Source organism: Arachis hypogaea, chromosome 13 (assembly GCF_003086295.3).
Source record: "Arachis hypogaea cultivar Tifrunner chromosome 13, arahy.Tifrunner.gnm2.J5K5, whole genome shotgun sequence".
NCBI lineage: Eukaryota > Viridiplantae > Streptophyta > Magnoliopsida > Fabales > Fabaceae > Arachis > Arachis hypogaea.
In genome coordinates, this window is record NC_092048.1 from 135,098,612 (window position 1) to 135,120,687 (window position 22,076).

Here is a 22,076-nt window from a genome sequence, read left to right on the forward strand (position 1 = left end):
TTTTAGTATATCGTATAGTATATACTATAATATATATTTTATTTTAGTATTTTTATAACAGAAAATTAATTTAAAATTAACAAAAAATAAATTTTTAACATATTAAATAACAAAAAATAACACAAATTAAAATACACAATAAAAATATAATTTACCAACTTACATAAATAGGATGATCCAAATAATTTATAATATGTTCCTCCAGAGCATTATAATTACGAACCATTCTTTAAAATAAATACAAAATAATCCCACCCTTTCTCCTAGTGGAGCAGCAACACCCTTCCCCTTTGATGAGTTCGCAACCCCCTTCTTCCCTCTCACTAACACATTTTCTTTCTATGTTGCCCTCAAATCCTCTCACCAACACTTTCTTTTTGTGTTGCAGTTGGAGGAGAAGGCTCTTTATATAGAGTAATGAAGAGGCCACGCTTGCTGTTTACCGGGGAACCTGTCCCCTGCATGGCAGCAGCTACAGCACGCCCCTCGTGGTGCAGGAACATTGGGACTCCGCGACGCCAGCTCCACCTCGCTCCTGCGTGGTGCTGACACGTTGCTCCGTAGCAGGGTCACCACGCCCCTGCGTGTTGACTGGCAGCTCCACCACCCGGTAAATCACCCCACCCTCCAATATTCTCCCAAAACACCAATATCTTACCCATAATAAAAATAATTTCTGTTATTTTTTAACACTTGACTATTTTGACCCAACTTAAAAAACAAGTAAAAGCTAGTTTTTTTATTTTTTGTATTGGAGTACAAGTAGTATTTTTTAAGGGTTAACCACAAAAAATGTTCCCAAATTATTTAAACACTGACAAAAAATATACTCGAATTTTATTATCGAGAAAAATGCCTTCAAAGAATTTAAAAACACAACAACAATACCCAACAGTAAATATATATTTTCAAAAAATACCTTAGAGATTGAATTTTAATGCAATTTTTTTACAAACATGGTTATAAAAATAAGATATTATTATACATAAAAATTGGTGATTTTTTGCTAAATATATATTTTTTTATAATTTTTTTATTAACAACCAATAATACATTTAAAAAATTACAAAATATTATATACTTACCAAAAAATCACCATATTTTAAGAATAATAATATATCATTTTTTTAATCATGTTTACAAAAAATTGTATCAAAATTCAATATCTAATGTATTTTTTGAAAAATACATATTTAATGTTAGTTTTTTTGCAAGATTATCTAACATTAAATATGTATTTTTCAAAAAATATATTAGAGATTGAATTTTGATACAATTTTTTTACAAAAATGATTAAAAGAATGAGATATTATTTTCTTTAAAATTTGGTAATTTTTCGTTGAGTATATATATATATATATATATTGTAATTTTTTTGTTAACGCCTAATAATACTTTTAAAAAATCACAAAAAATATATACTTAGAAAAAAATCACCAAATTTTAAGAATAATAATATCTCATTTTTTTAATTATGTTTGTAAAAAATCACATCAAAATTTAATTTCTAAAATATTTTTTCAAAATATATATTTATTGTTGAATATTATTGTTGTGTTTTTAAATTATTTAAAGGCATTTTTGTCGATAGTAAAATTCGGATGCATTTTTGTCAGCGTTTGAATAATTTGGATACGTTTTTGGTGGTTAACCCTATTTTTTAATAATGTAAAAAATTAGCATATTTTTATTTTGTATTGATACTATAAATTTGAAGATCAAATTTGTAGTTTTTTTTAAATTTACAAATCTAAAGGTTAAATTTGTATTTTCAAACTGAAATTTTTTTTGAACAAGTAAATCGGACCCTCCAATTTAATTTTTTTTTGTTTTTTTTAATTCCAAATCGACCCTAAGTTTTCTACTCCTACCCAAAATTGACCCTCAATTTTTTATCTCCACCCAAAATCTAACCCTCAATTTTTTACCCTCGCCTAAATTTAAACATTCGATTTGTAGTTTCTAATTAAAAATAGAAATGTTTCCATATCCATTACCAATTATACATAACACAGTCCTCCAATTCATTACCAACAAAATTAGCTGTAAAAACTTCCCAACTATTTTAACTACACGAGTTACATGGGTATAACTATTCATTGAGTTGTAAGACTTGTAACCTCCCGCACAGTAAAAGATAACTTCTTACCATGATAAAATAAAGATCACATTGCTAATTCTTTAGTTCTTACTTTTTTTTATAAATACCTCAATAAGGTATTTCACCTATTCAATTCTCACTTAGGTTGCGGGTTCGAGTCTCCTATCTTTCCAAATTTGTCACAAAAAAAATTTTCACTTAAATTTATTTAAACTCTTACCGACTTAAATATCAAAATCTATTATAAATATTCATAATTATTATTGTAGAACTGATGTAAAATCATTTCAAACGTATTTATGTTCATCTCTAACTTCTTTTATCAAGTTCATTTACACACAATTAATTTTAAATACACATAAGAACGTTTTACCTCCAAATAAATTTGCACATTATAATTATTTTAAAAGATATTTCATTTCAAATTTTGTTTTTCTTTATACAATTTTTTTCATTTTAAATTTTTACTTAATTAAACACTATTTAGATCTAATCTAAAGAAATTAAAAGTAAACTTGTTATAAAGAATTTCTCATTATTATTACAATTTATTTTAAATTTGATAAATTTTGAAATTTTTTATTTAAATTAAATAAATACATAAATTATGAAAATACATAAAATATGAAGTAATTACCTAAATGCACAACGTATCACATCTCAGATGCTGAGGGGTGAAGTGAAAAATAAGCATATCTCGGTGACTGAGACCCCATGCTGGGACGATACGATGCCATGACATATCCAGAGTGTACCCATAATACGTATTAAGTGAGAGACCGGATACTGAGTATCCGATATATGCATAAATTCGAAAACAGGTTTCAATATTCGAGACACGTTTAAAACGTGTAATTTTAGTCTAAGCATCCAAGATATGCTCAAACGTGTAATGCGGCTCTCAGCACCCGAGATATGTGTATTATGGTGTAGGTGTCTCTACACCCTAAATATCTTGGAGAAAAACTCTATATATATATCCTCCTATCCTCAATCATTTCCTCACAATTCACAATTCAATATTTTCTTTCTCCTCTTTCTGTTTTGTTCTCATGTAGAATAATCAGTTTTTTTTTTTGTAATTTATCCCAATGAAAAAAAAAACTCTCTATATATATCCTCCTGCCGTGCATACTCAGTCTCCTCGTCTAACAGCTGATCGCGTACCCTTCGAGCCGGTCTCCAAACATCATCTCGGGCACGCCTCCTAGCCCATTGTCTCCAATCTGGGGCATCAAGTGGAAGCTCTAAGTTATCTATCTGGTCCAGGGCCACATGGAGGATATCAGCAGGCGATGCTGCTGCTCTCGGACCAGCAAGAATGTCCTCCCCATATTGAAATCTAACTCTACATGCCTGCTGTCACCATGTGAGGTACTCCTGTGTCAGACAAGGATTAAGGTGGCCATCGATGGTCACCAAGTGGTACAGCTGGTAACGTCCCGTAAACAAGTCGTACCACTAGCGGTGTACGTTGGGCCATCAGGCATTATCTCCCCTTGTTTTGAAAAGAAATTTGTCGACGTTCACCGGATCTGCTGACCGGTGTTGTTGCCCCTCAAGATGCCTCTTCATTTTGTCAACATGATGAAACTCTACAAAGTAAAAGCAGACAAGGGAGACAACTGCCATTCATGTATAAATCTCTCTGTCACTAGTAAGCCAGTTAGGCTTAATCTGAGCTAACTGGAGATCTTCGTATGGTGTTCGTCGAAACTAGTCACATCACATTAAAGTACTATAATTAGGAACAACATACCAACGCATGAAATAATGTAAAAAACAAAACATGTCTTACCTGATCAAAAGTAAGGCTATCGATGCGACGATGTAAAGTCTGGATCCTGCCATCATGGCGATCCTAACTTTATTGCCCTAGTTTTTCCAACTTACACCCATAAAAAATTACTGACAGAAATTAATTAATTGCAATAATTAAATCGTATCCACTGTGTATTAGTTGTTAAATTAAAAAATAATTACAACAAGTGCATACTTAACTGCAAGTGGGAACCTAATGATGTTATATCCGCCGGACAAAATGACGGGAACCTATAGTAGATCCAAGAGACAATAAGCGGCATGCAACTCGCAATGTCGGTAATATCACGCCCAACTAATATTCACAGTACTAAGTAATGAAAGGACAATCAAGCAAGATTTAAAAAATAAATCATTCATGTTGCACTATTCTAACTTGACTGTAATATTCTAGATGACTTCAATCTAACGATAAGTTTAGTAGAAAGATATGATCGAACAAATATTTTAATATATTAATTTATATTTAGCTATTTTATTTATTTAACTTAAGTTGCAATTACTTATAAAAATATCAAAGCATACTATACCTAACTAAGTTAATATAGAACTTCTAACTTACCCTACTAAAAATACCTAGCACATTAACTAAGTTACTAAAGGCTAAACATCTAAACTAATTATTTACTGAAAATAAAAGACGGAGAAAAAACTAACCTTAAAATCCAATGCTCGAGCTATGTGCCAAGTTGCATTTAATCTGTTGATGTCTCCATTATGAACATATTGTCGGGGGCCATATGTACTTAAGAAATTCGAAGTTAAGATGTTATAAAGTCACAAAATTCTTAAAAATTATTCAAATGAACGAAAATTTTGGCTGCTATGGCCTTATATATATACCTCCGAGCATATCTCGAATGCTGAGATTAGAATTACATATTTTACAAATATCTCGAATATTGAGACCTTGTTCCAAATTTATGCGTATTCCGAATATTCAGTCACCGTTCTCCCACTTAACACATATCCCGGGTGTACTCTAAATACGTCACGGCGTCGTATTATCGCATTATAGAATTTTAGTCGCTAAGATGTATTTATTTTCTACTTCACCTCTCAGCATCCGAAATGTGATACATTGTGTATTTAGCTAATTATTTTATATTCTATGTATTTTCGTTTTTTATGTATTCATTAAATTTAAATTAAAAAAATCCTAAATTTTGTTGGTACCCCCAAAAGAAGAGCAGCTGCAGCTCAACTTAAAAAAAAAAAAAACAAAAAAAAAAAAAGAAAGAAGAAGAAGAAATCCAATGACTAAATTTGAAATCCACGCTATAAAAGAGAGCACTGAAGAGCGAGTTTGGTACTCGAAAGCGGGAAAATGGCGGGATCTCTGGCGGTGATACCAAGCAACGACGTTGATAACTCAGCAACCACCATCAGAGACCAGTGGGAGATCTGCTTCGCGCGCTTTGTTCCCTATCCAACCTCATCGCCATCCTCCTCCGCCGGCCTTCTCCCTCTGCCTCCTCGCCTCCGAAGCCGTTCTCCCCGCGGCAACTGGATTTCCTCCCCTTCCGTCGCATTCCTCCGCCTTCTCCCCGACCTCTCCCACCGCGACGTCATCCTCACCGTCTCATTCAATGCCAGCCTCCTCGTCAGTCCTTTCTTTCACTTTTACTGCATTCTGCACCTTTCGATTACTCGTTAGCTTGCTTAATTTGTTACTTCCGGCGATTTATCTTTTCTCGCTTCAGTTTTTTCCTTTTAATTCGGAGTTCTTTTCAGATCGTATTTCTTTTATTCGCATCTTTTTTATCTGACAAGAATTGCTTGTGATTACGCTTCAATCGAAAGCCATTTTAGTGGATGAGAATGGAGTTTTCGAATTTTTAGATTCTGATCAGTGTTGTGTGGTTTTTGTGGCAGGAAGAGCACTACGTTTCGAAACTGCATTTCTCGTGGCCTCAGGTGTCATGCGTCTCTGGATTTCCAGCTAGGGGAATCAGAACTGTGCTTGTGAGCTTCAGAGATTCCGTAGGCGAGGTAAGATTTTTGTTCTCGATGCTGTGTATTTTGGTATTGTGATACTATAACTTTATATTGTGATAGACTGATAGGTTTACTTTTTTCTCGCTGGTCACTCTCCGATCTCCATAATATTATTGTTCTGTTGTAATCTGTAACATCATACACAGTTGATTCTGGGGGTTTGCAGGGCGTGACAGTATTGTTAGTTTATTTTACCAACTGAATCTCAGAGCACACATAGCTATTATTTTCGGCCATGCTTGTTTTTCTCAATTTTCGGTCATCAGAGAGTTATACGAGTTGTTACGAGCTTTACACTTACTTTTTATTTTATTTGTCAGATTCAAAAGTTTGCTTTGCGGTTTCCATCACTATATGAAGCACAGTCATTTGTAAATATTTTGAAGGTGACTTCTACCGTTGCTTATCGTAATATAATAATCTCCATTCACCCACATGGAACCAGGGGCTGGACTCTAGAAACCATAGTACTGATTGTCAACTCTTGATTATGTTCCCTTCCAGGGGCTCCTGAAAGATGAGAAGGATCCAGAACCCTTAAATACTGACTTTGGATCTGAAATTTCATCACAGTCAGAGTTCGTCTCCTCAAACAAGCACTGCCACAGGTATAAAGGAGTTTTGTGTAATTGGGCTATATTGGGAGGAATGTGAGGACGTGACAATTATCATTGTGTTTAACAGTTAGTACATAACCTTTCACTCCACTGTTCATATTTTCATGGACATCCTTTGTTCTTTCGTCTTTTCCCTTCAATTGTGGCCATAGGAATAATATATTTTTCTCATGAGCTATTTGAAGTATGAGTTGACTAAAGGTTTAATTACTTTGTTGGTGTCTATAGTTTCACCAAATTTTTAATTAGGTACCTATATTTTTTTTTCAATTGAGTTTTTACACTGCTTTTAATTTTGTAATTAGATCTTTTTCATGTTAAAAATATTAAAATTAACATAATATTTTTACCAAAATACATGCGGTCAAAGATTTAATTAAGTTTTTAATTATAAATATCCTCAATTTGTGAAAAAATATTCAGTTAACTCTAATATATTTTACACTAGAAAGGACTTAATTATAAAATTAAAGCAGTGTAGAGACCCAATTGAAAGGAAAAAAAATATAGGAATCTAATTAAAAATTTGATGAAACTTGATGAAACTATAGAGACCAACAGACTAATTAAACCTTGACTAAATTGTGACGGAGGGTGGAGACTATATATTGAGCCTTCCTGTGACTGTAGACCCAGCGAGGAGGCCAGCTTTATGACTCCCGTTGACACTTACAAACCACAAATGCCACGAAGTATTAAAACCGAAGAAAAGCAGCCTTCAGGCACCCAAGAAATGGAAGCACCACCTGGTTTCAGCATTGCAGGAATCCTCCCAGCTTTGCCACCCAGTTTTACCACACTTCTGATGGATTGCTCTGAGATCAACCATAGTGGGTGAACTTTTTTTTTTTTTTTACATAATACGTGTTCCAGTTTCATACCATAAACTTTTTCATTTGAACAAAATCATGTCTTGCAGCTCAACCAATTGCTTCCCAGGAAATTGAACTGAAGTCCCAAATCGTGGTACATATCTTGAATTTTAGCTAAGAAAGTTGGATTATGCTTTTGATCACCTTATTCATGGTGCTTCTATTAATAATATGCTGTATAAGGACAATAATTTGGAAACACATTTTCTCTGCTGACCGTGTTTTATGTTATTTATTTTCCTTTGATGTAGAGGTACATGGAAGACTCTTCCTTCCAAGGTAACAATCTGTCCTTCTCACTTATATCTGTTAGGATTACTTAATGGTTATTTCTGTTTCATTCGTTCATTATGATGTGTCATTTCTGTTTATTTAATTTGTCTTGTCATTTTTATCTCCACTCCTATTTTAAAACATGAGTGGAAAACCCTGAACGCTTCTTATTATTCTTTGGGCTGAATTTGGATATTTCTGCACCGTTTCTGTGCACCTCAACATCAGGGGGAATTAGTGGTCTGAACTTGAACTGACTTGTGCGGAATGCATTCTTTTGTTAATATTGCAAGATCTGCTAACATTTTCCCACAATACTTATGTTACATGTTCATGTTACTAGATATGTTGGTTAAAGTGGAGAAAGTTATCGACGAATTGGGGGGTGATCTGTCGTTGCCGTAGTTTTCCGAGGGGCATTGAGAACAACACTCTGAGCAGCTTAGCATATCCTGCTGGCTGCCGAAGCATGGTGACGTCTATCACAATTTCCCCAAATGTACTGTGGCTTTGTATGTCCTTTCTCATTTAACACCAAAGCACAGACTAACTTACTGAGTCAAGGTTAAATTTCTCGTTAGCTTCCTCTGCTGTTCAGTAAATAGCAATGCCAGGAAGCAGGCAATGTAAGATCAGCTTATAGATATACAAATAAATCATATAATGTGATTTCTGTTTAGGAAGTCACAGCTAAAGAGGTGATGTCAGAAAATTCGAAGCAAAACTAGAAATCAATAACGGGATTGACCATTTTCTTTTTCTTTTATTTTTTAACCCAATCAAATTTGCTTATAACTTTCTGGCCTTTTGCACTTTACTCAAAGTGATTCTTCTATATTAGCATTAAAAAAGGGGTGAAGTTCTAGTTTGTTCTTTGAAATTGTAAATAGTTTTTATTTTAGTCCTTAAAATTATCAATTTAGTCTGAAGTTGTAATTTGCAAATCATTTATGTCTCTTAAAATGATCAGGAGTATAATATAATTGTAAAGATTATGACTTATGAAATATATTAGGAAATAAATTAATATCCTTTGAAATTTATAGATTAAATTAATCATTTATTTACTTAAAAAGAAGTAGATATACTCAAGTCAACTTAAAGCTAAGGACTAAAAAAAGTAAAAACGTCATTTCCGGCTTTCAATAATAATTAGACTTTGTCTGACGCGCAAATTCACTCAGCAAAACAAACTATAACAGCTAACAGAAAAAACGAACCCTTTCTTGTCATGTAGGACGAATTAACAGTGAGGGGCAGGATCCTCCCATGAATATTTTAAATTGTTTGTCTACATTCTCCTTTGTTATAACAACAAATCCAAGTGAACGCTCAAATTGATTTTAACCAATTTGAGATTGAATCCTTTAGTTTTTTTTATAAATTTTTTATTATTCTATAATTATTTGAGAATCATCTTTAGATGGATTGATCTTTCTTCACTTTAAAAAGCAATAACTTATTTTATAATAATATTTTAAACATTTAATTATTATATAATAAAATTTAGATTTAGCTATTATGTATTTTAAGACATATATTAAAATTATCATTAATAAATTTTTTTAAAATTTTTTATCTTAATAAATGCAAAAAAAAAAAAGAAGATTAGAAGCTAAGCTTTGTATCATTTTTTTTAAAAAAATTGATAATTTTAATTTATGTATTTAGAGCACATATTAACTAAATTATAAAATCTATTAAAACATTATTTATCTAACGTGTATACTAATAAAAAATTTATTAAAAGCAACCGAAAGAGCCATTTGAGTGGTTACACAAAAATGAAAAATTTATTTATCTAACTTGTCACTAAATTTGTTTCCATCATTATCATAGTTTTATTTATATCTAAATTTTTTTAAAATTTATATATCTTGTACCCTAAAGACACATATTAAGTTTATAATTTAAAAAAATATTAAAAATGTAAAAAATTTAAGTTTCTAATATATTTATTTTACATTCTTTAAATAAAAACATTTAAAATTCTTAAAATAAGAATATCCGAAATTGAACTAAATTTATTTTTAATGAATTTCATACTAAATTTATTTAATAACTTACTGTAATATGAACTGAAACGAACTGCTATAGGATTATTGGTTCTCTGGCATTACTCTTTGTAATATTCTTAATAAGTAGTTAAGTACCCGATTAAAAATAAAAGCTGCAAAAGGTCAACGGAGTGTTCGAAATTAAGATTGTCTGACTTGTTGCTTCCTGGCATGGATACAAGGTTTTGCAACACTCGTCAGCTGTCTCTTGAAAGAAGCATGCATCACTCGAAGCCGGCGAGGTAAACAAAGTCAAGGGAACCTAACAACTTGCTCCCAGCTTATATGCACTTGAAGCATTGCACAAGATATGACATCATCAACCAAATTAGGTTAGTTTAGTAGTTAATTCACTGGTCCGCATAAATAAATGTCGGGATTCGAATCTATCCTTGTGTATGCAGCAACTCAATAAGCCACCAGCAAACTCTTAAATAGAACTCTAATTCGTGACGGATTAGTCATTGACCTGTTGGATTGGGAAATACGGTAGAAACACAAAAAAAAAAATGACAATTCATTATTTAAAAGAACAAAAAAAAAATCACACCAATGTATTCTATTGTAGAAACCTCAACTTATTCTATTGTAGATTTCAAGATATTATTATTGCTAAAGAGTTGAGTGTAGTGATGGCACGAGTTGTATTTGGGAGGATTAGAGGGAAGACAATTCTTGAAAAAAGAAAACACTCCAGAAGATTCTGAAGTAGATGAAAAAGATCCTAAAATATTGAAATAAAAAAAAAAGACTTCTCTTAGTTGGAGTTGACAAAATTGTAAACATCTTTAAGAGAGCAATCAAATCAAATGACAATGCCAATGGTTAACCTATATTAATGACGCGTTTAACAACAAAGTTATCCAAAGATTGGGGAGGTTGGTGTTAACTGTTTAAGAGTCACATAATTGGATATACTCAGACTCAAAACTTTACAAAATGAGAACCTTTCTTCATATTAATTGTATAGTAACATCATCAATCTAGGATGATGAAATTGTTCCTTAAATTGAACTTAGTTAAGCAGTTTTTCATGTAAACACAAAATCAAGATTCAGGTGGCACTAATTAATGGAAAAAGAATCAAGCAACTTGCATGGAAAAGATAAAAGTAAAAATAAAACTGCCGTTGTGGCCATGGTATCATGACACTTGTTGGCACTATCTATGCCGGCTTAGAATTGTAAACATCGAGCAGTACTTTGCAAATTCCAGGGTGACATACTCCTAATCCTAACTCTACACACTTCTGGAATAACAAAATGGTTGACTCTACTCTATTCTAATCGTTATTGTTATCGCTGACTAATGCTGAGTTTGAAATAAATTTCAAAACTATAAGACAAAGGGTCACGGATTACATCATTCTAGGAACCTAAGGATGTTGTGTTCATAATGATTTCACTCAATGATCACAAACAAAGTTAAACAACCATGTCTTCTTCTCTCAATAATCTTCTTTGTCTTCTCTTCTCTCTTTTGGCAACTTCATCTTCTATCAGAGTCTCTGCATTTCGTGTTTCAATGAAAACAACATACATGGACCCGCTAAGTTGCTCTGTAGAGGCTGCCAATACATGCACTGCCTCACTCTACCACATAACTCATGATGATTACAGCCTTGAAGAAATTGCATTTTATTACTCTGTTAACTCTTCACAAATCAAGCCTATTAAGTATGGAACAAGGCAAGATTACCTCATAACAGTTCCTTGTTCTTGCAAGAACACACAAAACCTCAGCGGGTATTTCTATCATACAACCTACAAAAATGTGAAGCATGGGGACATCTTTGTGGACATATCAGCTTCTGTTTACAGTGGACAAGCCATGCTGATCACCCAAAGTTTAATTCCAGGCAAAGATCTAGAAATAGACATTCCATGTGGGTGTTCCGAGGATGAGGGTCAAAGGGTTGTCACATATACAGTGCAGCAGAATGATACACCAGAAACAATTTCCCTTTTGCTTAATGCTACCCTGCCTGCCTTGCTGAGAATGAACAAGATTCTAGCTCAGAAACCTGGTTTCATAGATATTGGTTGGGTGCTCTTTGTTCCTTTGGAATTGAATGGGGTTCATGGGGTTCCTCCACAACCCCCAGAAAGTAAGTTGTCTCAGATCAAACTCAACTCCTAGCTAGGTCCATGATTTCTTTTGTTAACTTGTGCACGAGTTATATTTATAAATGTTTTACACTTTAGTTGTTAGCAAAGAAGTAGCTTTATTTTCTTATAGCTTGTTGGAACTGCATCTAGAATAAGGAGTTGCAGCCGTTATAGGCGCCATGGTCGGATGTTACAATAGTTTTTACATTTTTTTGTCTCCTCCTAATTTGAAATATGAATGACAAGTCTTTTGTTATTGATCTATTTCCACTTCATCTGATAATGCTTCTCATAGCTAAAAAATTCGGATGCATTGATGTTAACAGTGATCACTGTCTTTCTTTGTATTTCCCCCTCCTTGTTGGCAGAAACGAAACGGAACTGGCCAATGATAGTTGGTATCGTCGTGGGAGTGCTGTTACTTTCAGTTATCATTATCACCATTCTCATAATTCTTTGGAGAAGGAGAGTCCATCAAATCACCAGAAATGATTCCACAGTTGTCTCTAAAAGATCATTTGTCAACAGAAATATTACCTTGCATAACTCCACCCTTTACAAAGAATATATGGGAGGTAATTTAGCATGTGCATTTGGAAACAAAAGGTTTATTGTTCAAACACGAATAAGGAGACTAAAACATTGGTGCAGATGTAATGCAAATTGAATCAGAGAGGCCAGTGATATATGGTCTTGAGGAGATAGAAGAGGCTACAAATAACTTTGATGAAGCTCGAAAAATCGGAGTTGGCGGGTATGGGAGTGTTTATTTTGGAATCTTAGAGCAGAAGGTATGCAAATCCACCTTGAGTTCTTCAATGGGCCAGAATAATACATTAATCAATGTGCTAACTTGGAGAATTATAATTTCCTTGCAGGAGGTTGCTGTGAAAAAGATGAGGTCTAATAAGACTAAGGAATTCTATGCGGAACTCAAGGCCTTGTGTAAGATCCATCATATCAACATTGTAAGCAAATAGCTCTCAAGTGTTCTCTGACATGCAAAATCATCCAATTTTAGTTACACATATAAACAAGTAAATAACTGTGGCAGGTGGAGCTATTAGGATATGCCAGAGGAGAAGATCACCTCTATTTGGTGTATGAGTATGTTTCAAATGGATCTCTCAGTGAACATATTCATGATCCATTAGAGCAAGGTATATTTTGGCTCCAAGATCTCTTTGTTGGGATATAATAAAGCATAAGAGACTTGTTTGAAAATGCCATATAACAGAAGACTTGGCAGCATTACATAATGATCATATTGTACTTATTATAAAAATACTATGAATACTATACTACCTTAAGTAGTACAACATGAAATTAAGCATTGTGTGAAGAAATCTAAAGCATGGTAAATTGGTAATGGAGCAGGGCACCAACCTCTTTCTTGGAATGCAAGGGTTCAGATTGCACTCGATGCAGCAAGAGGTATTGAATACATACATGATCATACAAAAGCTCGATATGTGCATCGCGACATAAAGACTAGCAATATTCTCATTGATGAGAAGCTCAGAGCTAAGGTTACAACTCATCACAAGAAATAATATTCTGTGTGCTTCATAGTTGTCACTGTTTAAGTTACATGTGATCTTTGATATGATATGATATTCAGGTAGCAGATTTTGGACTTGCAATGCTGGTGGACAGAAGCAATGATGAAAATTTCATAGCAACAAGGCTTGTTGGAACACCAGGATACCTTCCACCCGAGTAAGCTTGATGCCATGCCTAATTGCTTTTCAACCATAACTAGGGTCTTGTTGCATACAATTTCAAGTTTTAACAAACCTTGTTGTTTAAGATCTGTGAAGGAGCTTCAGGTGACCCCCAAAACCGATGTGTTTGCATTTGGAGTGGTTCTAGCAGAACTGATAACAGGGAAACGTGCACTGTTTCGGGACAAGAACGAAGAAGGCACCAAAATGAAATCACTTATTTCACTTGTAAGTGTATGTTGACATGATCATTTAGCAGTATTTCAAACGCATGAGGCTTTTTTTCTTCATCAGGTACATCAAATATTCCAAGATGCAGAGCCAGAGAATGGTCTAGAAGATGTGATAGATAAGAACCTTGAAGCAAACTATCCCATTGAATACGTGTTGAAGGTAGCAGAGATAGCAGGTCGGTGCTTGCAAGAAGATCCAGTAGAAAGGCCTGAAATGAGGGACTTGGTTGGAGCACTGTCACAGATAGTGATGAACTCCATAGAATGGGAAGCATCCCTTGGTGGAAACAGCCAAGTCTTCAGTGGTGTCTTTACTGGAAGATGAACAACACAACACAACTCACTCTCTTTCTCTTGTAATTATTGATCTTATTATGCTTTACATGTATAAGCAAATGATTTTATATGACAAGAAACAGATGAACATATTCATAGCTAAACAAAAAACAAATACAGATATCAGTATGTGTATCACTATGACACTCTCTGACTCTTGGCACTTTTTTGTTTTTGATATTGGAGTGGCAATGGTATTTTTTGAAATGTGGACTATTAAGGGTGTTATTATCAAATATGAAACCGTTTAATTAAAGAAGTAAAAATCGGACCGTCTGATTTATTAGAAGTATAGAAATTGGACCGTTCGATTTGTAGAAGTATAGAAATCAGACTATCTGATTTGTGAGAGGAACAGAAATTGGACGGTCCGATTTCTATTAAAAAAAATTAAAAATTTTGAGGCACAGAAATTAAATCCTCCAATTTGTGTACTTTCTACCATTTTAAAAAATACCACAAATTACAATGTTAGGCTATAAAGGTAGTGTTTGTTTTGAGGTACTAGGACAGAGACAAGTGACTAAGACTCAGTATCATGTTTGTTGGCTTAGAGACTGGTACTAAAATTTCTGTTTCTGTTTCCAAAATTTCAGTATTTTAGTACTTCCAAAAAGTAGGGACACAGATGACTGAAATTTTTAGAGACGGAAATTGAAATTTTAATAACATTTTATACCTAAAATACTCGCATTTCAATTAATTAATTTCAATTTTATCCTTTGTACAAATTAAATTAAAGCTTCATTATTGTTTCAATTTCTATCTCCCACTTTGTACCAAACCAAATAGAATACTGAGATTTATTTTAATTTCGGCCTCTAATAAATCTCTATCTCTCTCAGTATCTGTCTTTCAATCTCTGTCTCTACTAAATGCTATCAAAGATAATTGACTCTTGTGAATTACTATCTACAAATCTAAAAGAAGATAATCAATAAACTATCAAGAGACAAGAGAGTTAGAGAAGCTTGGAATGCAAGTATGCAAGTAAAACATGAAAGGAATTTTTCTCAATATTTTATTTTCAAATCATATTATTAAAAATATAAAAAAAATTGACAATCTATTTGGACTAATTAGTAATTACAAATTAATTAAAAATAAATAAATATTAGTCATAAATAAATAAAAAGGAAACGACATGGCGTTTTGTATTTTTCATTTGATGAGCTAGTTTTAGTCTCAAGACGGCGTCGTTGGGGTCCATGCGTATAGGCTAGAGCACTTTCAAGTTTCAATTCATTTCAATTTTCAACCCAAGGTAACATGTTCCTCAGCTCCATCCATTGCAAGAAACAGAGACAGACATCAACCCGAAGACGAAGCTCCAACCTGTAACTGCACACAAACACAAGACACAAGGAATCATCTCTTCATCTCTCTCTCTCTCTCTCTCTCTCTCTCTCTCTATGGTTCAGCTTCCAAGCATGCCTCGCTGAACCCTAAGCGCTTCTTCTTCCTCCTCTTCGGAACTCTTGATCTGATCCAGATCCCGATCTGGTTCTGATTCGGATCCTAATTCCGATCCGATCTACCAATGGCAGGGGCAGCCTCTGCTCTCTTCCTGCTCGACATCAAAGGCCGCGTCCTCATTTGGCGCGACTACCGCGGTGACGTCTCTGCCGTCGAGGCCGAACGCTTCTTCACCAAGCTCATCGAGAAAGAGGTACTTAATCCTTCCCTTTCTTCTCATCACTATCTCTTTCTAATTGCATAACGAGAAATTTAGCTCACAAGTAGCAGCTCAATTATCTTGACCTGTTTATCGATCCTCTTTTCAACAATCCAATGTTATTTATTTTTAATTTGAATTTATTCGATTCAGCCTTTGTTTCTGTTATGCGGTTGCTAATCTGAGTGTTAAGATTTGGCTAAGTTTTATGTTGCTTGAGGCGGTGATGTAATGGAGAATTTGCAGCTTTCAGTTTGTTTTTTGCCCCCTAATTTGTTGTTTTTGGAAATTGTGGTATAGGGGGATCCGCAGTCTCAAGATCCAGTTGTGTATGATAATGGTGTGACCTACATGTTCGTACAACATAGCAATGTTTACGTCATGACAGCAACAAGGCAAAACTGCAATGCCGCTAGCCTTCTTTTCTTCCTGCATCGTGTAGTTGATGTGAGTGTCACTGCGTAGTTATGATTTTGAATATTTTGGATTGCCATGGTTTAGAAATTGAGTTTTATATAGTTTAAGCTCTAGTAATTGATTTGGATCATCCGTGTCTCTGTGGCAGGTGTTTAAACATTATTTTGAAGAATTGGAAGAGGAGTCTCTTAGGGATAACTTTGTTGTTGTGGTAAAGTGCCAGTGTAGCTTTGGATTCAGTAATTTGTTAATTGCATTCTTTTGTTTAGGTTTTTCGTTTGTTATAAAGAAGATAAGCAACACTGCTGATTTATTGTTTACTTGGCAGTACGAATTACTTGATGAAATTATGGACTTTGGTTACCCACAATATACCGAGGCAAAGATTCTTAGCGAATTTATCAAAACAGATGCTTATAGAATGGAAGTTACGCAGAGACCCCCCATGGCTGTAACAAATGCTGTGTCTTGGCGCAGTGAAGGAATAAACTACAAGAAGAATGAGGTTGCGTTATGAAAGCTATATTATATGTGGATCATTTTGAATTGTAATTTTGTGATTTGAGTCATCAATGACTATTATTATATTTCTTTCATTTGTTTAGGTTTTCTTGGATGTTGTGGAGAGTGTTAACATACTTGTCAATAGCAATGGACAAATAATTAGATCTGACGTTGTTGGGGCTCTGAAGATGAGAACATATTTGAGGTTTGTTTTTGGCTCTGAAGATATTAATTAAGATTGGTTACTGGTGAAGTAGGTATACGTTAGCAATATGGCCTAGCCACAATTTGAGAAAAGCAAATGGTTGAATCAGTTAACAATTTGAAGTATGTTGTTTTCTTTTGTTACTAATTATCCATGCTTTGATTACTTCATTCATACAATACTTTTAATGCTTTCTTAGGAGCAGGTGTTAAACCTTACACCAGTAGATATTTTTAATGTTGATCCAAAAACTTTACTCATGGGATCCTACTTTTAGAGTTGCAATTGATTCCGAAGAGAGACTTTACACACTGAAGTTTCTGTATACCTAACCTAACCATACCTCTTCGTGAATATTTATCTGAGAACTCAATTTTTTGCTTATTTAATACAGTGGTATGCCGGAGTGCAAACTTGGTTTAAATGATAGAGTATTATTAGAGGCACAAGGTAGAGCAACCAAGGGAAAAGCGATTGACTTGGAAGATATCAAATTTCATCAGTATGTGTTCTTAATTCTTTTGGCTAGATAAACTGATCAGTCTTTTATGATGCAGATTTCTATAGACTTTGTGCAAACATGTTTCTATCTTCTTATGGTTCTTTTAAAATGATATGCTGGCATTTGATGCAGGTGTGTTCGTTTGGCTCGATTTGAAAATGATAGAACAATATCCTTTATACCACCTGATGGATCATTTGATTTGATGACATATAGACTCAGTACACAGGTTCTTCTTCTTTAAATATGTAATTTATGTTTGATGGGTAGACATACATGCATGAAATGAATTTTGAAGTCTCAGTTGATGCTAACATACTTGGTTTCAGGTTAAACCCTTAATTTGGGTGGAAGCACAAGTTGAAAGGCATTCAAAAAGCCGGATTGAGATTATGGTAAAAGCTAGGAGTCAATTTAAGGAACGTAGGTACTGATATTATTTGATCGTCTTACTCCTCCTGCTTCTCTTTTTTTCGATAGAAGATGGGAGATCCACTGATCTTAAATTTATGTAACATGAGATAATTTGCTACTTTGCTCTAGATTTAAGATCACGATAAATTTCTTTACTTCCACAAGCACTCATAGAATCCAATTTTTTCAGCACTGCCACAAATGTAGAGATTGAGCTGCCTGTACCTGCTGATGCAACCAATCCAAATGTTCGAACGTCAATGGGATCTGCATCCTATGCACCCGAAAAAGATGCATTAATTTGGAAAATAAGATCGTTTCCTGGGGGCAAGGTATAAACCACTTGGAAATGGCATTAAATTGGAACCTTAATTGGATTGTGATTAATGGATTTGGTTCTGTTGTTTGATACATTCAGGAGTACATGTTAAGAGCAGAGTTCCGTCTTCCCAGTATAACAGACGAGGAAGCAACTCCTGAGCGAAAAGCTCCTATACGTGTAAAATTTGAGATACCATACTTTACTGTTTCAGGGATACAGGTAATGCTACATATCCAGAAGATTTTTCTTATATCCTGATTTTTATTAGTTAGTTACACCAGTTTTCATTATTTTAGAATTGGTGGATGAATATTTCAACCTGTTCTCTCTATTTGCCCTTTTAGTTTACTGCTTGAACTTATCTCTCTTGTATCATTCTGACATGAGGGGTGATTTTTGAGCTGCATGAATTTATTATAATTTGTTTTGTTTTCATAATTGAGCTGATATTTAGGTCATGAGAAGGGTTCATCTATGATATTGGATTAGTAAATAATTAGGAACGAAAATAAGGATTTTTAACAGAACCATAAACTAATACAATTTTATACATTTTTCATTCTTAATGATTTTGTGCTGGAGTTTATTTGAAGTGCTTTAGATTATGTCTGCTAGAAGTAAAATCAGCATCAGCTTCATCTGTTTTTGACATCTTTTCTTTTTTCATTTATGTTCTTTTAAAGTTAACTGAAGCTTTGATTATTTTGATCGAGGAAGTAATTGACATGTAAATATTTTGGTTTGTAGGTAAGATATTTGAAGATAATTGAGAAAAGCGGGTACCAGGCTCTTCCATGGGTGAGATACATAACAATGGCGGGCGAGTATGAATTGAGGCTTATATGAGATCCGGTTTCCCCATTTGGTGTTTGAAATTCACCAAATAATTGTATCATTCAATGATTAATGGCTTCAAACTGGTGGATTGAGGAAAGAGTATTAAGAGTAATTAGAATTTATTTGGTGAACCATCTTTCTGTTGATGATAGCTGTTCTGGCAGCATATAAGTTGCTCATTGTCTAGTAAGTTCTTGTCAACTGAAAATCATGAATTCCCAAGGGTTAAGCCAGAATAGTCTTTTGGTCAACCCATTTTCGATTGAGAATTTTTTTTTTTTTTTAATTTGCATCTCTGTATTCACAATCTTTCCAATTTTTTTTCTGTCATCAAATTGTAATTTGGTTTACATTTTTGAGGGGTTATTTTGGCCGGATTTTGTATTACCACCAAGTAAATGACTTGTAGAGACCAGTTACAGAAAGGAAAATGATTGGCCAGCCCGTGGGTGTACAATTTTTTATTGATTAAATTTTTTTTTCGGATCAAAAGACGGCGTTGCAGTTTGATTTGAGTCCTATTCGTGTAGAGCTGCGTCAAAGTGTGCTCAGCATCAATTATTGAATGTCTGTACCCTGTTGCGTTTGTATTTCCTTTGTCAAGACGAAAAATAATGTCAATCAATATATTTGGATTTGGATCCTTAAATGCTCAAAATTAACAGTAACAAGACAATGTCTATCTTCACGTCCACTTTATTGAAAGGGGTATTACATTCGCAGACAATGATAAAGATATAAACATGATCTTATTCTTATTTAATGGATCCATGCCCATGTTTTAAAATCTTATTAACCACCATTTCCACTCATCTAATTATATTCCCTTCTAGCATTTAACAACCTAGTCAACAGCTCATCGAACTCATCGTTCGTACTCAACATGCTAATCCTAGCAAACTCCGGACCGACACCGAATAACCTCCCTGGTCTCGCAAGTATTCCCAAGTTCTTCAGATATGTTCCACAATCTTCTATGCCTCCCTCGCATTTCACCCACGCAAAGGCTGTACGAATTGGAAAGCAAATATATTTACATTATAATCATTGTATAAGCACTAAGGGATAAGTAATTGAATAGGAAAAAGGAGAAAGCTCTAAGCAGTGAAGAACGTACCAGAGTTTGTTTCAAATGATTCCTTAGTGAAGTTACAGTAGGCACTAGAGGGTTTGGCCACAGTGAAGACTTCACATTGCCCAATTACTTGCCTCATTCTATCCCACCTTTCCCTCAGGAGGCGTTTACCATAATCAAAGAAGTGTTCAGATTCTTTGGGTCCCAAACTTTGGTAACTATCACATACCACTCCTAGTATCTTAGCTGCTCGAATTTGAGATTCTTTTGACACACCAATGGTGCTTACTTGAATGAAGTGTACCATCTTCTTGGCCACTTCAATGTCCTTCACAATAGCCCACCTTCAGAGCCCCCCCAAAAAAGAAAAAAAAAATCAATTATTAATGTAGGCATATAAATAAACACATACAATCGTTTAGACTTTATAATGAAAAAGGTGGTGCTGCCGAGTGCTGACCCAATACGTGAACCAGCATGGCCAGTGCATTTGGAGAATGTGAAGAGCATAAGATCATGATCAGCATGGTGAGTAATGGGAGTGTATTGGGGCCAATAATATGCAAAATCGTGAATCAGCTTCCCTTGAGACGCAGACCTCACAACAGGGTTGTTCTGTGAGGTCACCATCTCAATATATGGTTCATCTTTATCGTACGTGGCAGCATCACCTGCCCATTGGTACAGCCCTGAACGCAGCGCTTTAACCCCATCAAGGTAAAGCTGCAAATTCATTAACCATAAAACTTAGTTGATGGAGAAGCGTTTTGGGGTACAAGGGATTATTAGTGAACAAAAGCTCACCGAATAGAAGGGAGCAGCGCTAACGATGTTAATGGGGCGAACGGAATCCGAAGAGGAGAGGGCAAACCATGCAGCATGGAAAAGCTGGGTGGAACCGGTTCCCACGATGATGTGCTTATCTTGAATGGCAGCGTTATGAACCAAACTGTGTATCCTTTTAATGGCGTCTCCCAGTTCCGGTAACAAGTATTGGCACACATTGCTGGCGTCACTCTCATGGCTCATGAACTTCCACCCTTCAATCACCACGCTGCACTTGTCACTCATCATCTTCCAATAGGGTACAAACAATTTTGGGTCACCCCTGTTAATTCACAATAGTACATCACATAATTAAAACATGTTCTTGAAAATTCTATATAAAAAAGGCAAGAAGCTAACATTTCAAGGCGAAGAATAAGGTTGGATGAGTCTGTGATGAGAGGGTTTGTGATTGTAACATTGGCACAAGGCAACCAATTTTGGTTGGCAGGATCAGAAGCCTCGCCTTGTAGAGTAACCATACTGATGAATACTACTTGTGTTAATTGGAATGTGCTTATCGTTTATTTATTTCCCTCGTTACAATAATAATGGGAGCCTCACTCGTTCATTATGTCTGTGATTTGCTTACATATACAATGTATATGTTTGGAATCTTGGTTACATTCTTGAAAAATAAGGAAAAAAAAAATCTTCGTTATATATTTTATCCATGAGGCCAAGACAACGTGTGCTGGCTACAAGATAAGCCAAAACTCAAAATTGTTAGCGGCAGGGATGTTCCCGATCCGATTTAAATCGGTTTTGTGTAAAAAATTAAGGAAAAGTCTATGAGGCAGCAATTTTTGTGTTTTTTGGCCAGCTCTTAACCATCAAAACAAAAGTGAGTGATCTTCCACCATTAGATGTAATTTCACACCATTAAAAACACTATTGATGGCCAATTGATGGTTACAAAATACCAAAATTGCTGCCCCCTAGCATTCCTCAAAAATTTATCTAACTCAAACATTAATTTTATTTGTGATGCGATTTAGATTAAATAATTCTTTTTAGACAATCTAATCCAATTTTAAGTGATTTGAATTGAATTGGATTTATATTTTTGTAAAGAAAAAGTATAGATAAACAATAAAAATACTAAACAATGTGAATAATGGATATATCGAAGGTTCGTTTTACTAGGTGTGTGGATTATA

General features: G+C 34.4%; 4 protein-coding genes across 4 annotated transcripts; 3 read left to right on the top strand and 1 right to left on the bottom strand.

Annotated features, from left to right (window-relative positions):
* The first annotated feature begins 5,214 nt into the window (after window positions 1-5,214).
* Window positions 5,215-8,431, top strand: LOC112736059 (protein POOR HOMOLOGOUS SYNAPSIS 1). The gene is made up of 8 exons (XM_025785418.3): window positions 5,215-5,525; window positions 5,798-5,914; window positions 6,241-6,306; window positions 6,425-6,528; window positions 7,168-7,367; window positions 7,457-7,503; window positions 7,661-7,688; window positions 8,026-8,431. Exons 1-8 carry the CDS (start codon window positions 5,250-5,252, stop codon window positions 8,085-8,087), a joined length of 900 nt encoding a protein of 299 aa, XP_025641203.1. The 5' UTR covers window positions 5,215-5,249; the 3' UTR covers window positions 8,088-8,431.
* Window positions 8,432-11,173: 2,742 nt separating this feature from the next.
* LOC112735513 (lysM domain receptor-like kinase 3) lies at window positions 11,174-14,135 on the top strand. The gene is made up of 9 exons (XM_025785047.2): window positions 11,174-11,846; window positions 12,216-12,422; window positions 12,499-12,638; window positions 12,726-12,815; window positions 12,902-13,007; window positions 13,225-13,376; window positions 13,469-13,566; window positions 13,658-13,799; window positions 13,866-14,135. The coding sequence occupies exons 1-9, from the start codon at window positions 11,174-11,176 to the stop codon at window positions 14,127-14,129; spliced, it is 1,872 nt and encodes a 623-aa protein (XP_025640832.1). The 3' UTR covers window positions 14,130-14,135.
* Window positions 14,136-15,296: 1,161 nt separating this feature from the next.
* Window positions 15,297-19,457, top strand: LOC112733863 (AP-1 complex subunit mu-2). Its single transcript, XM_025782961.3, has 11 exons — window positions 15,297-15,809; window positions 16,116-16,262; window positions 16,381-16,443; window positions 16,561-16,737; window positions 16,838-16,941; window positions 17,336-17,443; window positions 17,576-17,672; window positions 17,773-17,870; window positions 18,048-18,189; window positions 18,276-18,398; window positions 18,927-19,457. Exons 1-11 carry the CDS (start codon window positions 15,681-15,683, stop codon window positions 19,023-19,025), a joined length of 1,287 nt encoding a protein of 428 aa, XP_025638746.1. The 5' UTR covers window positions 15,297-15,680; the 3' UTR covers window positions 19,026-19,457.
* A 217-nt stretch (window positions 19,458-19,674) lies between these two features.
* LOC112735514 (tryptophan aminotransferase-related protein 1-like) lies at window positions 19,675-21,491 on the bottom strand. Its single transcript, XM_025785048.3, has 5 exons — window positions 21,277-21,491; window positions 20,896-21,199; window positions 20,552-20,814; window positions 20,134-20,435; window positions 19,675-20,023 (listed from the first exon to the last, which is right to left on the bottom strand). The coding sequence occupies exons 1-5, from the start codon at window positions 21,396-21,398 to the stop codon at window positions 19,830-19,832; spliced, it is 1,185 nt and encodes a 394-aa protein (XP_025640833.1). The 5' UTR covers window positions 21,399-21,491; the 3' UTR covers window positions 19,675-19,829.
* Between the last annotated feature and the right edge of the window lie 585 nt (window positions 21,492-22,076).

Excerpts from the sequence above, each read along its gene's own strand:
- LOC112735513 (XM_025785047.2), top strand. The coding sequence starts at position 11,174 with ATGTCTTCTTCTCTCAATAATCTTCTTTGTCTTCTCTTCTCTCTTTTG. Across the intron at positions 12,423-12,498 it reads TTACAAAGAATATATGGGAG|ATGTAATGCAAATTGAATCA; the intron begins GTAATTTAGCAT and ends ACATTGGTGCAG. Across the intron at positions 13,800-13,865 it reads TGAAATCACTTATTTCACTT|GTACATCAAATATTCCAAGA; the intron begins GTAAGTGTATGT and ends TTTCTTCATCAG.
- LOC112733863 (XM_025782961.3), top strand. The coding sequence starts at position 15,681 with ATGGCAGGGGCAGCCTCTGCTCTCTTCCTGCTCGACATCAAAGGCCGC. Across the intron at positions 17,673-17,772 it reads CATATAGACTCAGTACACAG|GTTAAACCCTTAATTTGGGT; the intron begins GTTCTTCTTCTT and ends ACTTGGTTTCAG. Across the intron at positions 17,871-18,047 it reads AGTCAATTTAAGGAACGTAG|CACTGCCACAAATGTAGAGA; the intron begins GTACTGATATTA and ends CAATTTTTTCAG.
- LOC112735514 (XM_025785048.3), bottom strand. The coding sequence starts at position 21,398 with ATGGTTACTCTACAAGGCGAGGCTTCTGATCCTGCCAACCAAAATTGG. Across the intron at positions 20,815-20,895 it reads GCGCTGCTCCCTTCTATTCG|CTTTACCTTGATGGGGTTAA; the intron begins GTGAGCTTTTGT and ends ATGAATTTGCAG. Across the intron at positions 20,024-20,133 it reads ATCATTTGAAACAAACTCTG|CCTTTGCGTGGGTGAAATGC; the intron begins GTACGTTCTTCA and ends CAATTCGTACAG.
- LOC112736059 (XM_025785418.3), top strand. The coding sequence starts at position 5,250 with ATGGCGGGATCTCTGGCGGTGATACCAAGCAACGACGTTGATAACTCA. Across the intron at positions 6,307-6,424 it reads CATTTGTAAATATTTTGAAG|GGGCTCCTGAAAGATGAGAA; the intron begins GTGACTTCTACC and ends GTTCCCTTCCAG. Across the intron at positions 7,504-7,660 it reads AACTGAAGTCCCAAATCGTG|AGGTACATGGAAGACTCTTC; the intron begins GTACATATCTTG and ends CCTTTGATGTAG.